Consider the following 13,626-nt stretch of genomic DNA (forward strand, 5'->3'; position numbering starts at 1 on the left):
GGAGGGAAGAGGAAGGGGGCTGGGCAGTGAGTGAGTCTAGAGGAGAGGAAGAAGAGAAGGAAGAGAGGGAACGATAGGAGATGAGGGAAGGGGAAGGGAGAGGGAAGGGCGCCGGGCAGTGAAGGGAAGGGAAGGGGACAGTGGAAGCGGAGGTCAGCCACTGTGCGGATAAGCTACTTGTCACGAGCGGGCATCATCCTGTGCCATCCTGTGCCTGCCCGCTGACCCCCGCCCCCCTTCACCCCCATAGCACACTTCCTGGCCCTACACCCCCTCTCAGCACCCCTACTTCCCCTCAGCACTCAGCACCCCTTCCTAGAATCATCACACACCCTCAGTTCCCTTACACCCCTCTCAGCACTTCTTCATTCAGCATCCCTTCTTAGACTCCTCGCACTCCCTCTCAGCTCCCCCTCAGCACTCAGCACCCCTTCCTAGAGTCGTCACACACCCTCAGTTCCCCTACACCCCTCTCAGCACTTCAGCATCCCTTCCTAGACTCCTCACACTCCCTCTCAGCTCCCCCTTAGCACCCCCCACCCCCCATAGAGACGTCAGCACCGGGGCAGCTTTCCCATATCACGTCCCTTGTTCTTCGCGACTTCGAGTAATGGGATAACACCAATTTCCTGTGCGTCCGAGTGGCCAGTGGTCTGATGGAGGCTTCCGGGGTGACGCAGGGTGACTGGACGTGCCCCCTAGTGCCTCTCGGTGCCTCTCGGTGCCTCTTACCCTTCCCACACTTAAGAGAATGACCAGCGACGACCATACAACGAACCATTTAACGGGAGTCTCGAACCCACGTAGAGGAAGTTAAACGATGCCAGACCAATAGAAAGAAGAAAAGAGACACAAAGATTAGCAAGATAGTAAGAGATAAAGAGATAACGAGAGAGAAATAAGCAAGGAAGTACCGGAAGAGATAGATAAGCAAACAGACCGAGATAAACAAAGAAGTAAAGGGAAATAGATGAGGAAAGAAGAGACAGCTAAGAGACAGACTAGCGAAGAAGTAACAAAACAGACAGACAAAGAGAGAGATAGAGATAAATAAGGGAAGAAGTAAACAGAAAGATAAACAAAGGATCGTAGAGACAGATAAGCAAAAAAATGAACAGACAGAGATAACCAAACAAGCAAAGAAGTATCGAGGTAGACAGACAGACAGACAGACATACAGGGCGATTGGATAACGACAATATAGGTAAGACTCGGATGCTGCGGTAATTCCCCGGCCCACTAACATTTCGACAGATTAAGAGGCCTTCCACTCTCTCTCTCTCTCTCTCTCTCTCTCTCTCTCTCTCTCTCTCTCTCTCTCTCTCTCTCTCTTGCATCTTGATAGAATTAGGCTGTGTTGTCGATTTCCTCTTTTTCCTCTTATTTTCTTCTTATTTTTCTCTTTTTCTTCTTTTTTCTCTTTTCATTTTCATTTTCACTTCCATTTTCATTCCTCTTCTTTCCTTCTCTCTCTCTCTCTCTCTCTCTCTCTCTCTCTCTCTCTCTCTCTCTCTCTCTCTCTCTCTCTCTCTCTCTCTGCAGTAAACGCAACAAGAATATGAAACTTCACTTCCTTACTGATCTTTACCTCCTCCTCCTCTTCCTCCTCCTCCTCCCTCTCTTCCCTTCCTTCCCCTCCCATCCCCTTCTTTCTTCTTTTCCCTTCCTCCTTTTTCTGATTTTTTCTCTTCATTAAATTATTTGTTCTTCCATATTTTACTTCTTTTCCATTCCCTTTATTTATTCTTTTCCTATTCTCTTTTTTTTCTTTTCCCTTCTCTTTTTTTCTCTTCTCCATATTATTTCCACCTTATTTCTCCCCTCTCTCTTTCCCTCTTTCCTTTCTCTTCTCCATTTCCTCTCATCCCATCTTCTATCTATCTATCTATCTTTCTCCTTTCCTTCCATCATCCTCTCTTCATTCCTCTTCAGTATTCATCCTCTCCTCTTCCTCTTCCTCCTCCTCCTTCCACTATATTCCCTATAACCTCCTCCTCCTCCTCCTCCTCCTCCTTCCCGCGAAATCGAATTCATTCCGGTCTTTTTATTTTATTTTCCGTATTCTCGAACGCTTTATGAGATCGGGAAGAGAGTTGGGGCGTTCGATTCTTTCCTTTATATTTTTTTTGTTTTACTTATTCATTTTTTTGTTGTGCTGGTTGTTGTTTTAAGATTTTTTCCTCTTATTATTTCTTTTTTCCTCTTTTCTTTATTTTAGATTTTTCCTCTTTTAGTTTTCCTCTTTTTTTTTCTTTTTTTTTTGTTTTTTTAGATTTTTTTCTTTATTTTTTGTGCTGTTGTTGTTGTTGTTGCTGTAGGGACGTAACGCCTCTATCGGAACCTATTGGTATTTGATTATGTGTATTTTGTTTGTTTATTTATTTATTTATTTATTTTTTTTTTTTTGGGGGGGGGGTAAGGATGTTATGTGTCGGGCGTATTTATTTTATATTATATATTTTTGTAACTTCGAATGCCGCTACCTACCCACCTACATCTTTATCTTCACACCACACCACCACTCTCTCTCTCTCTCTCTCTCTCTCTCTCTCTCTCTCTCTCTCTCTCTCTCTCTCTCTCTCTCTCTCTCTCTCTCTCTCTCTCTCTCTCTCTCTCTCTCTCTCTCTCTCTCTCTCTCTCTCTCTCTCTCTCTCTCTCTCTCTCTCTCTCTCTCTCTCTCTCTCTCTCTCTCTCTCTCTCTCTCTCTCTCTCTCTCTCTCTCTCTCTCTCTCTCTCTCTCTCTCTCTCTCATTCTCGATTCTTTCGCTTCCATTCTTCTCTTCCTTTCCTCCCTTTTTTCTCTTTTTTCTGTATTTTCTTTCTTTCCTTCTCCCATTTCCTTTTTCCTCTTATTCCATCTTCTACTCTGCATATGTCTATCTATCTTTCTCCTTTCCTCCTCTCCCTCCCTCTTTTCTTTCCTTCCTTCCTTCCTTCTTTCATTCCTATACTTCATTTTTTCTTTTACCCTTTCTATCAGTCATCCTTTCTTCCCTTTCTTTCCCTTTCTTTCCTTTCTCTTCTTATTATGTTTTTTCGTTTATCATTTTCTTTTCCTCCATTAGTTTCTCTCCCCACATTTCCTTCTCTCCATTTTTTCCCTCCCTCCTCCCTCCTTCCTTCTCCCTTCTGTTTGTTTTCTACTTATGGCCTATTTTTTCCCTCCACTTTCTCTTCACTTCCTACTTCCAATAATTTCTGGGGCACCATTTTCTCTCTCTCTCTCTCTCTCTCTCTCTCTCTCTCTCTCTCTCTCTCTCTCTCTCTCTCTCTCGGTTCTCTCTCTCTCTCTCTCTCTCTCTCTCTCTCTCTCTCTCTCTCTCTCTCTCTCTCTCTCTCTCTCTCTCTCTCTCTCTCTCTCTCTCTCTCCCTTTTTTCTCTCCCTTTTTCTCCCTCACTTCCTTGTTTTTTTTTCATGTTATTTCCTCTTATCTCCTTTCTCCTTTTCTTCTCTCTCTCGCTCCTCTTCCTCCTCCTCCTCCTCCCCCCCTCTATTTTCTTTATTTCGCATTGCTTCGTTGCTCACATGTGTTCTTCTCTTCTCCTCTTGTTGGTTTTGGTTGTTTTTTTTTTTTTTTTTTTTTTTTTTTTTTACCTTCGATGAATAATGATCAGATTACTATTCTCATTTTCTCCTGTAATTTATTTCCTTCTCGCTTCATTAGCTCGAGCCCTCCTTCATTCCTTCCTTCCTTCATTCCTTTTTCCTTTCTCTCTTTCCTTCCTTCCCTTGTTTCTTCACACTCTGCTTCATTCCTCTCCTTCCTTCCTTTCGTTCCGTCTTTCATTCCTTCATTCATGTCTTGCTTCCTTCCTTCTTTCGTTTTCCTTCTTTCCTTCCTTCCTTTGTTCTCTCCTTCCTTCCTTACTACTTTCCTGTTTTCGTTTCTCCTTCTCATTTATTTCCTTCGTTAGCTTGTTCGTTCCTTCCATTGCCTTCTCCTTCCTTCACTTCTATCTTTTATCCTTTCTTCCTTCCTTCTTTCATATATTCCCTCGCTTTCTTCCTTCTTCCCCTCCTTTCTTTTACTTTACTTCCTTCCTTCCTCCTTTTTATTTAATTTTTGCTCTATTTCTTTCACTTTATTTTTTTTCCTTTCAGCCTTTCATTAATTTTCTTCATTCTTTCCTGCTTTTTTTCCTGTCTCTTCTTATATACCTTTCTTTTCCTTCTCCCTTTCCTTCCTTTCATCCCTCCATCCTTCTCACCCTCCCTCCCTCCCTTTCTTCCTTTCCCTCTTCGCGTTCAACCCTAATTCCCGTCTACCTTACGTCCTCTCTCTCTCTCTCTCTCTCTCTCTCTCTCTCTCTCTCTCTCTCTCTCTCTCTCTCTCTCTCTCTCTCTCTCTCTCTCTCTCTCTCTCTCTCTCTCTCTCTCTCTCTCTCTCTCTCTCTCTCTCTCTCTCTCTCTCGCTCTCCCCCCCCCCCCCCTCCCCCCCTCCCCCCACCTGTCAGCTTCTCACCGCATCCTCTTATCAAGGAAATGTGATTTGTGGAATTGATAAATCAGTTTTAGGTACCTGTCCCCCCGTTCTCTCTCTCTCTCTCTCTCTCTCTCTCTCTCTCTCTCTCTCTCTCTCTCTCTCTCTGTCTCTCTCTCTCTCTCTCTGCTGTTGTTTTTTTCATTTTTCATCACTTTTTTTACTTTTTTTTTTGCTATTTTCTTTGTCACCTTTCACTTTTACTTACTTATCTCTTGTTTGTTCTCTTCTTCTTCTTTCTTCTTCTTCCTCTTCCTCTTCCTCTTCTTCTATCTGCGTCTGCGTCTTCGTCTTCTCCTTTTTCTTTTATCTTTTTTTTCTATTTTTTTCCTTATCGGTTTACTTTTCTTGCTCCTCTTCCTCCTCCTCCTCCTCCTCCTCCTCCTCCTCCTCCTCTCCGATATTTTTTGCCCGCCCTCTTCCCTTCTTTTTTCTCATCACCTTCATTAATCTTTCTGATGCTTCTATTTCCCTCAAAACGCTTCCTCCTTTCTTTATCTTCCTCCTCCTCCTCTTCCTCTTCTTCCTCCTTTATCTTATTTCCTCTCCTCCTTATTTATCCTCCTCCTTCTCCTCCTTCCTCCTCATTTTAGTAATTTTCGTCCTTCACATCTTCCTCCTCCTCCTCCTCCTCCTCCTCCTCCTCCTCCTCCTCCTCCTCCTCCTCCTCCTCCTCCTCCTCCTCCTTTGACCTGCTTCGTGGACTCTCAGGTAACGCTGCATGCTATTACAGTGCATTATGTGAGGAGGAGGAGGAGGAGGAGGAGGAGGAGGAGGAGCAGGAAAAGAGGCCATGAAAGTAGTAAGGGTTGAATATAGGGAAAGGAGCTAAAAAAAAAAAGAGAAAGTGTATAAGAGAGTGCAAGAATGAAGAGAAGGGAGAGAGAGAAAGGAAGAGAAAGAATGAAGGAGAGAACGGTGGAAGGAAGCAAGGAAGGACAGCGAAGAAGGGAGAAAGAGAGGAAAAGAAGGAGGAAACACTAGGAGGAAGGGAGGAAGTCAGAGCGAACAGGGAAGAATGGAGAAGAGAGAAGAGAAGCGAGGGAAGGAACGAAGGAAAGGAAGGGAGGAAGAAACTAAAAGAAGGAAAGGAAGAGAAGAAGGAGGAGGAGGAGAGGGAGAAAGGGAAGGAAAAAGCAAGAGATGGTTAGAGGAGAGGGGTGTTTAAGAAAGGGGGAGAAAGGAAGAGAGTAGAGGAAAGAAGGAATAAGGGAAGAACGGAAGGAGGGGAGGGGAGGAAAAACCGCAAGCAGGAAGGGAGGAAGGAATTAAAGAAGGAAGGGAAGAGACAAAAGGGGGAGAGAAGAAGGAAAAGAATGCAGAAGAAAGAGAAGGTGAAGAGAGAGAGAGAGAGAGAGAGAGAGAGAGAGAGAGAGAGAGAGAGAGAGAGAGAGAGAGAAGGGAAGAGAGGAGAATAATGAGAAGAAATGAGGAAGGAAGAGGTAGAGGAAGATTGTGAAACAGGAAGAGAGGGTTAGGAGAGTGAACTTAAGAGATAATAAAGGAACAATAAACGTGTGATAAACTAATGGAGAGGCGCTAAACGTCCAGGGAAGAAAGTTTAAAATGTAAAATAAAGGGACAAAAATGTAAATGAGAAAAATGAAATAGTAAAGTGAATAATTAGATACGTAGAATAAAAAAAAAAGATACAATAACAAAAAAAAAAGTAAAGGGCAGTACGAAAAATGAAATATGAGAAATAGAAAAAAAGTTACATAAATCTACAAAATATATATACCTGTGAATAGACAGGTATGTACATTAACACATAAATAAGAAGAAACACAAAAAGAGTTATAGAAACATCATTAATTCCACAAATATAAAGATAAAACGGGAAAAAAAAACTAAAAGAGAAACCAACGCTCCATGCACAAAAATTAACCTTAATAAAAAGCGAGCGTACGAGATGAACCCTGACAAAAGTGAAAGGACAGGTTAATTGGAAAAGAAGACAGGTGGAAGGAGTGATTAGAACAAAGGTAGGGCAGGTGAGTAGATGTTAAGGTACTACTTATGGAGGAAAGGTGGAGAGAGAGAGAGAGAGAAAAGGAAGAAGGGGCCCCGTCAGTCGAGCCCAGGAAGCTCACCAATTGGAAGATAACTGACATTACCGGCGTCCCCGCGCGCACACACACACACACACACACACACACACACACACACACACACGCATGCACACCTATAAACTTTGCTAGATCTTTAGATAATCATTTCATCAGTAGTAGTAACAGTAGTAGTAGTAGTAGTAGTAATAGTAGTAGTAGTAGTAATAGTAGTAGTAGTAGTAGTAGTAGTAGTAGTAGTGGTAGTGGTGGTGGTGGTGGTGGTAGTGGTAGTCAAGGTAGTAAATCATGTGTTGTCTAGAGTGACTCATCTTTGTCCTAAATTCTTTATTTTATGTTTTGCATGTGTGTGTGTGTGTGTGTGTGTGTGTGTGTGTGTGTGTGTGTGTGTGTGTCAATGTCAGAGAGAGAGAGAGAGAGAGAGAGATTGAGAAACGAGTGAGGGGGAGAGAAGGGGAGAAGAGAGAAGCCTAACCTTATTGTAAATCCAGGTGGAGGTTCAATTCTCTCTCTCTCTCTCTCTCTCTCTCTCTCTCTCTCTCTCTCTCTCTCTCTCTCTCTCTCTCTCTCTCTCTCTCTCTCTCTCTGACCTCAATAAAGCCTTTAACGTTGCGGAGAAATGGGAGCCGGAAGTAGTTCAGAAAATATATGTATGATTGTGTCCCACGAAATAATAATAATAATAATAATAATAATAATAATAATAATAATAATGGTAACGGATGTGGAATACATTTTTTTATTGTATCGTAACACCGGTGAAAGAATATTGTACTACCAGAAAACTCTTGCAATAGAAACTTGGATAGAATGGATATTTGTGTTTTTAGTGGATATAAGGTAAATGATGAAAGATTTTGAATGCCTGGAAACTCTTGCATTAGAAGGTTGGACAGAAAGGAACCATAAGTGTTTTCAGTGCAACGTAACTCTGGTGAAAACATTTAATCATCAGGGAAGTCTTGCATTAGAAAGTTGGACAAAATGAGCCCAACATGTTATAGTGCATTAATGGATAACCCTGTGAAAGACTCTGAATACCAGGAAAGACTTGCATATGTAGGTTGGGCAGGAAGAAGAGCAAGTGTTTTAGTGCATTTAAGGTAACTCGGGTGAAAGAATCGTCATACCAGGAAACTCTTGCATAATAAAGTTGGACAGAAGGGGACCATAAGTGTTTGCAGTGCATGTGGGAGGCAAAGAGAGGGCGTGGGGGGCGTGGCGGGGCTGCATCCTGTTCATGGTTGTCTTCGTCATGGTGTCACGTTATAGTAATGTTCCCTTTTTATCTCTTTTTGTCTTCTTCTCATCTTCCTCATTTTTCTCTTTCATATCTTTTCTTCGGCTCCTCCTCCTCTATTTATCCCTCCCCTTCCCTCCCCCTCTCTTCTGCTCTCCCTCTTCTCTCATCTCTTTTCAGCCCTTCCTCCTCCTCTCCCTGTCTACCTTGTCTTATTTTCGCGCTCTCTTCTTCTCCACTCATCTCTTCGTCTCATTCTCTCTTCCCTCTTACCTCTCTTCTCTTCTCCTTCTCCCCCTTTCTTATCTTCGTCTCTTCTTCCTCTCCCTCTCTCCCCTCTTCGTTTGGTCTCCTTCTCATCCCCCTCTCTCCCCTTCTCTTCGTGTCCTCATCTTCTCCCTCTCTCCCCCTCGCCTCCTCAGTGTAACCTAAGGCGGTGTCCTCAGCCCCAACTCACAAGGAACCAATCCACTTGTATGCACTCTTTAGCTCCCCTCCTGCCTCCCTCCCTCCCTGTAAACCATCCTTCCTTCATTCCTACTCCCTTCCTCCCTCTTTTCCTCCTCACCTCATTTTCCTTCCTCCTTTTTTACTCTCCCTCTTTCGTTCCTTCTTCCCATCCCTCCCTCCCTCTTTTCCTCTTCTACCTCCCTTTCTTCTCCCTATAAAACCTCCCACCTCCGTTCCTTCTCTCCCTTCCTCCATGTTCTCTCCCTTTCCTCCTGATGGTGTGTTCTTTCGTCCTAACTAACGTGTTCTCTCTCCTTCCTTACAGACGGAGCATGGTGGAGCTTCGGAGCATTGAGAGGACCACAGACGGCTCCTTCGGGCAGCATGACACTAGTGAGTCCTCCTCCTCCTCCTCCGAGTCCTCTGAGGGGCAGGTGAAGGGGCCAAGGACACCCTCCAGCCACCTCAGGTCCTCCTACATCACCTCCGAAATGGACGCGTCACAGATTCTCCGACAGTCGCCGATTTTCAGGAACCGCACGTCCTCCTCGCCCACGGAGCCCACGGGGGAGAAGACGAGCGGCAGCAGCAACCCGCCCTCCGCGCAGACCATCAACGCCAGGTAAGTGTCAGGTGTTGCTCAGTCTTTCTCCTCTCATCTTACCTTACTTGCTTACCTGTTGACCTCATATACCCCAGTTTCAGTTCTTTTTCATCTCAGGTATATCGGCGCGCTTTGCCATGACCTACCTGAGTATACCTTCTATCCCTGTCTAGCCCAGTTTCACCTCTGTTTCGCCTACTCTTAGCTCAATTTCCCCCTCTCACCTTACCTGCTTACCTGTTGACCTACCAGCATACACCCTAGTTTCAGTACATTTTCAACTCAGGTATATCGGCGCGGTTTCCCTTGACCTATCCGAGTATACCTTTTTCCTGTCTAGCCCAGTTTCACCTCTGTTTCGCCTACTCTTAACTCAATTTCCTCCTCTCTAGCACCACTGCAGACCTTCTCAACTTCCTCCACTTCTTTATCTATCTAACTGTCTATCTATCTCCATCTCTTCTCTGATGTTACTTTGTCCTGCTCTGGGAAAGGTTCTAAATATGATCATCTCTGCATCTGGTTCTCTGTCTGCCCTGATTTCTAGGACTCCTGGGATGCTGCTGTGTCCTTTGGTTGTCCGTGTGTTATCTGTCCTACGCGTGTTTTTAGTAATTTTATTTATTTTATTTATTTTATTTTATTTTTTACAACAAAGGAGACAGCTCAAGGGCACAAAAAAAGGAAACAATATTAAAAAAAAGCCCGTTACTCGCTGCCCCTACAAAAAAGAATCAAAAGAGGTGGCCGAAAGAGAGGTCAATTTCGGGAGGCGAGGTGTCCTTAATCTTAATCTTCATCTCTTAATCGTCAGGAGAATGTCTTTAACCTTACCTTGCACCATCTCACTTCACCCCAGGCTCGTTTCTCTCACCCTTCCATTCTTCCTCTCCCATCCCATCTCTTCCTCCCACCCTCACTTCCTCCCTCGCATCCGCTCGCTGACATCTCTCCTACGCGTGGTTTTATGCTCTTAATCGTCAGGAGAATGTCTTTAACCTTACCTTGCACGATCTCACTTCACCCCAGGCTCGTCTCACTCACCCTCCCATTCTTCCTCTCCCATCCCATCTCTTCCTCCCTCGCATCTACTCGCTGACATCTCTCCTACGCGTGGTTTTATCCTCTCAATCGTCAGGAGAATGTCTTTAACCTTACCTTGCACGATCTCACTTCACCCCGGGCTCGTCTCCCTCACCCTCCCATTCTTGCTCTCACATCCCATCTCTTCCTCCCACCCTCTCTCCCTCCCTCGCATCCGCTCGCTAACATCTGTCCTACGCGTGGTTTTATGCTCTTAATCGTCAGGAGAATGTCTTTAACCTTACCTTGCACGATCTCACTTCACCCCAGGCTCGTCTCCCTCACCCTCCCATTCTTCCTCTCACGTCCCATCTCTTCCTCCCTCCCTTCCTCCCTCCCATCCACTCACTGACAGCTCCACTTGCCTCACTCCTCCCGCCTCGCTCCGCTCTTCACGTTGATGATTTATGTCCTCTTCCCGCAGCCCTTCCCTTCCCTTCCCTTCCCTTCCCTTCTCTTCTCTTCTCTTCTCCATGCTTCCCTCCCATTTCCTTCCCTTCCTTTCCTTTCCTTCCCTTCCCTTCCCTTTCCTTCCCTTCCCTTTCCTTCCCTTCCTTTCTTTTCCTTTCCTTCCCTTCTCTTCCCTTCCCTTCCCTTTCCTTCTCTTCTCCATGCATCCCTTCCCTTTGCTTCCCTTCCCTTCCCTTCCTCTCCTTCCCTTCCCTTTCCTTTCCTCTCCTTCCCTTCCCTTCCCTTCCCTTTCCTTCTCTTCTCCATGCATCCCTTCCCTTTGCTTCCCTCCCATTTCCTTCCCTTCCTCTCCTTCCCTTTCCTTTCCTTTCCTTCCCTTCCCTTTCCGCCTCACCTTCCCTTCCTTAGCCCTCTCTCCCTTTTCTACTCTCCCCATTTCTCTCTCCATTACTCCTTCCTTTCCTCCCTTCTTTCCTCTCTTCTTTCCTCCCGCCCCTCCCGCTCTCCCTCTTCACGCCCACTCGTCGGACGCTTCTGTCTTCGCTGTCAGATCGTCATTTATTTTTATTCAGCATCTCCGTTTTGTAGTTGATCGACACGAGACTCACCACCACCACCACCACCACCGCCGCCTACACGCCATTTAGAGAAAGAGATATTTAAAGAAAGACACTCGAAATGCAAACGACTTTAAGGGGTATATTCTTGTGCAGGAGAAGAACACGTGAATGGGACTAAAAAAAGGGAATATTCTTGTAGAGGGAAAAAGTTTGGAACGTTAAAAAGAAGAGGAAAGGAAGGCGTAGGAAAGCTTGTAGAAGAAAATATTTGACGAAAGATTTTGAAAGTATATTCTTGTGAAGGAGGAAACACGTGAAAGTGATGATAAAAAACGGAATGTTCTTGTAGAGGGAAAAAAAGTTTGGAACGTTAAAAAGAAGAGGAAAGGAAGGCGTAGGAAATCATAAAGAAGAAAAAGAAAAGACGAAAGATTTTAAAAGATATAATATTGTGAAGGAGAAAAGCGTAAAAAAGATAATAAAGAGATAAAAGAAAAAGACGTCCAAGACATAAAAAAAAGAGAAGAAAAAAGGCGTAGGAAAGCACGTAGAGGAAAAATAAGAGAAGACAAAAGCTCATAAAAGCATATTCTCGGGAAGGGAAAAACGCGAAAGGTACAGAAGGAAAAGAATAGTCGTAGGAAAGAATGTAGAAGAAAAATAAATAAAAGACAGGCGGGAGTTGATGAAGGAAGCAGACAAGAGAAGGAACACCGCGCCGCACGTCCCCAGCAAGTTAAAGGGAAGGAGAAGGAGAGCTAAAGGGAAGGAGGAGAGCTGAAGGGAAGGAGGAGAGCTGAAGGGAAGGAGAAGGAGAGCTAAAGGGAAGAAGGAGAGCTAAAGGAAAGGAGAAGGAATGCTAAAGGGAAGGAGAAGGACAGCTAAAAGGAAGGAGGAGAGCTGAAGGGAAGGAGAAGGAGAGCTGAAGGGAAGGAGGAGAGCTGAAGGGAAGGAGAAGGAGAGTTAAAGGGAAGGAGGAGAGCTGAAGGGAAGGAGAAGGAGAGCTAAAGGGAAGAAGGAGAGCTAAAGGAAAGGAGAAGGAATGCTAAAGGGAAGGAGAAGGACAGCTAAAGGGAAGGAGAAGGACAGCTAAAGGGAAGGAGAAGGACAGCTAAAGGGAAGGAGAAGGACAGCTAAAAGGAAGGAGGAGAGCTGAAGGGAAGGAAGAGGAGAGCTAAAGGTCATATTTTGAGCTTTCGTAGGAGTTTGGGGCATTTCCAGGGCTAGCTTTATGACCCCTCTGGTAGTTTAACCCTTCTTCTGTACCGTGAACCTAAGGAAACACTCATTATAACCCGTTTGACCTTTTTTTGGCCTTTGAAAATAGTTGATGTGAGAGAGTGGAAGCGTTTGAAAATACCACCTAAGACACACGGAGGAGGAGAAGGAGGAGGAGGAGGAGGAGGAGGAGGAGGAGAAGGAGGAGAAGAGTCGAACAGAGAGAAGGATGATTAATGACGACTAGCTAAGAGACGGAGAGACGCACAAGTGGAAGGTGGATATTAATAACGGTTTTAAGGGGCAAAGAGCGAGTGAGTGAGTGTGAGGGAGTGAGGAAGGGAGTTGTTAGGTCCATAGTCCTTCCCTTCATTAACTAGCCCTTTTTCTCCCTCTTTTCCCCACTCCTTTCCTCCCTTTATTAGTCTCGTTATTTCTCTTCCCTTTCTTTTTTTTTCCTTTCCTCCTTAACCCTTTCTTACCTCTTTTCCTCACTCCTTTCCTCCCTTTATTAGTCTCGTTATTTCTCTTCCCCTTCTTTTTTTTCCTTTCCTCCTTAACCCTTTCTTACCTCTTTTCCTCACTCCTTTCCTCCCTTTCTTCCTCTCGTTATTCCTCTTCCCTTTACTTCTGTTTTTTTCTTCTATTTTTCCTTCCCTCCTTAACCCTTTCTTCCCTCTTTTCCTCACTCCTTTCCTCCCTTTCTTCCTCTCGTTATTCCTCTTCTGTTTTTTCTTCTATTTTTCCTTCCCTCCTGAACCCTTTCTTCCCTCTTTTCCTCACTCCTTTCCTCCCTTTCTTCCTCTCGTTATTCCTCTTCCCTTTACTTCTGTTTTTTCTTCTATTTTTCCTTCCCTCCTGAACCCTTTCTTCCCTCTTTTATCCACTCCTTTCCTCCCTCCATTCCTCTTATTCCTCCTCTCTTTACTTTTTCTTTTCCTTCAGTCTTCCTTCCCTCCTTCTCTTACCTTCCTTAACCCTTTCTTCCCTCTTCTCTCCACTCCATTCCTCCCTCCATTCCTCTTATCCTTTCTGTCTTAACTTTTTCTTTTCCTTCAGTCTCCCTTCCCTCCTTCCTTAACCTTCCTTAACCCTTTATCCATCCTTTCCATCATGCTCCCATTACGACAATTTCCCAAGGCCACGGAGAAGATTGACCTGGTTTTCATGGGTCACCTCTCCCGTTCAAGGCGCAGAAGTCGGGTCAAACTCTCACCAGCTTCACAAAACAGTCCATGGAGACCCCAGCAACTTCCACGAGCGAGAGGCTTTTCAAACAAGCGAACTGGGGTGACGATAGGTTAAGAATACGGGTTTAAGTCATTCTCTCTGGGCCATATATTAAGACACCATCGCTTCTCACATCAGCTATTTCTAATGGTCAAAGAGGGGATCAATCTGTCTTTCATGAGTGGTTTTTAAGGTTCATGGCACAGAAGAAGGGTCAAACTACCACCAGGGTCATAAAACTACCCCTGGAAAGGCCTACAGCTCCTACGAAAGCCATGTC

The 13,626-nt window shown here is 44.7% G+C and overlaps 1 protein-coding gene across 5 annotated transcripts in view; it reads left to right on the forward strand.

Moving 5' to 3' along the window:
- The window catches only part of LOC126981474 (supervillin-like), a 229,315-nt gene that overhangs the window by 165,384 nt on the left and 50,305 nt on the right, over positions 1 to 13,626 (forward strand). For all 5 annotated transcript variants that reach the window (XM_050832547.1, XM_050832551.1, XM_050832550.1 and 2 more), the window contains one exon: positions 8,566 to 8,862. In XM_050832547.1, coding sequence (XP_050688504.1) covers positions 8,566 to 8,862 — 297 coding nt within the window. The remainder of the gene's footprint in view (positions 1 to 8,565; positions 8,863 to 13,626) is intronic.

This window comes from Eriocheir sinensis, chromosome 48, assembly GCF_024679095.1.
Source record: "Eriocheir sinensis breed Jianghai 21 chromosome 48, ASM2467909v1, whole genome shotgun sequence".
Classification (NCBI taxonomy): Eukaryota; Metazoa; Arthropoda; class Malacostraca; order Decapoda; family Varunidae; genus Eriocheir; species Eriocheir sinensis.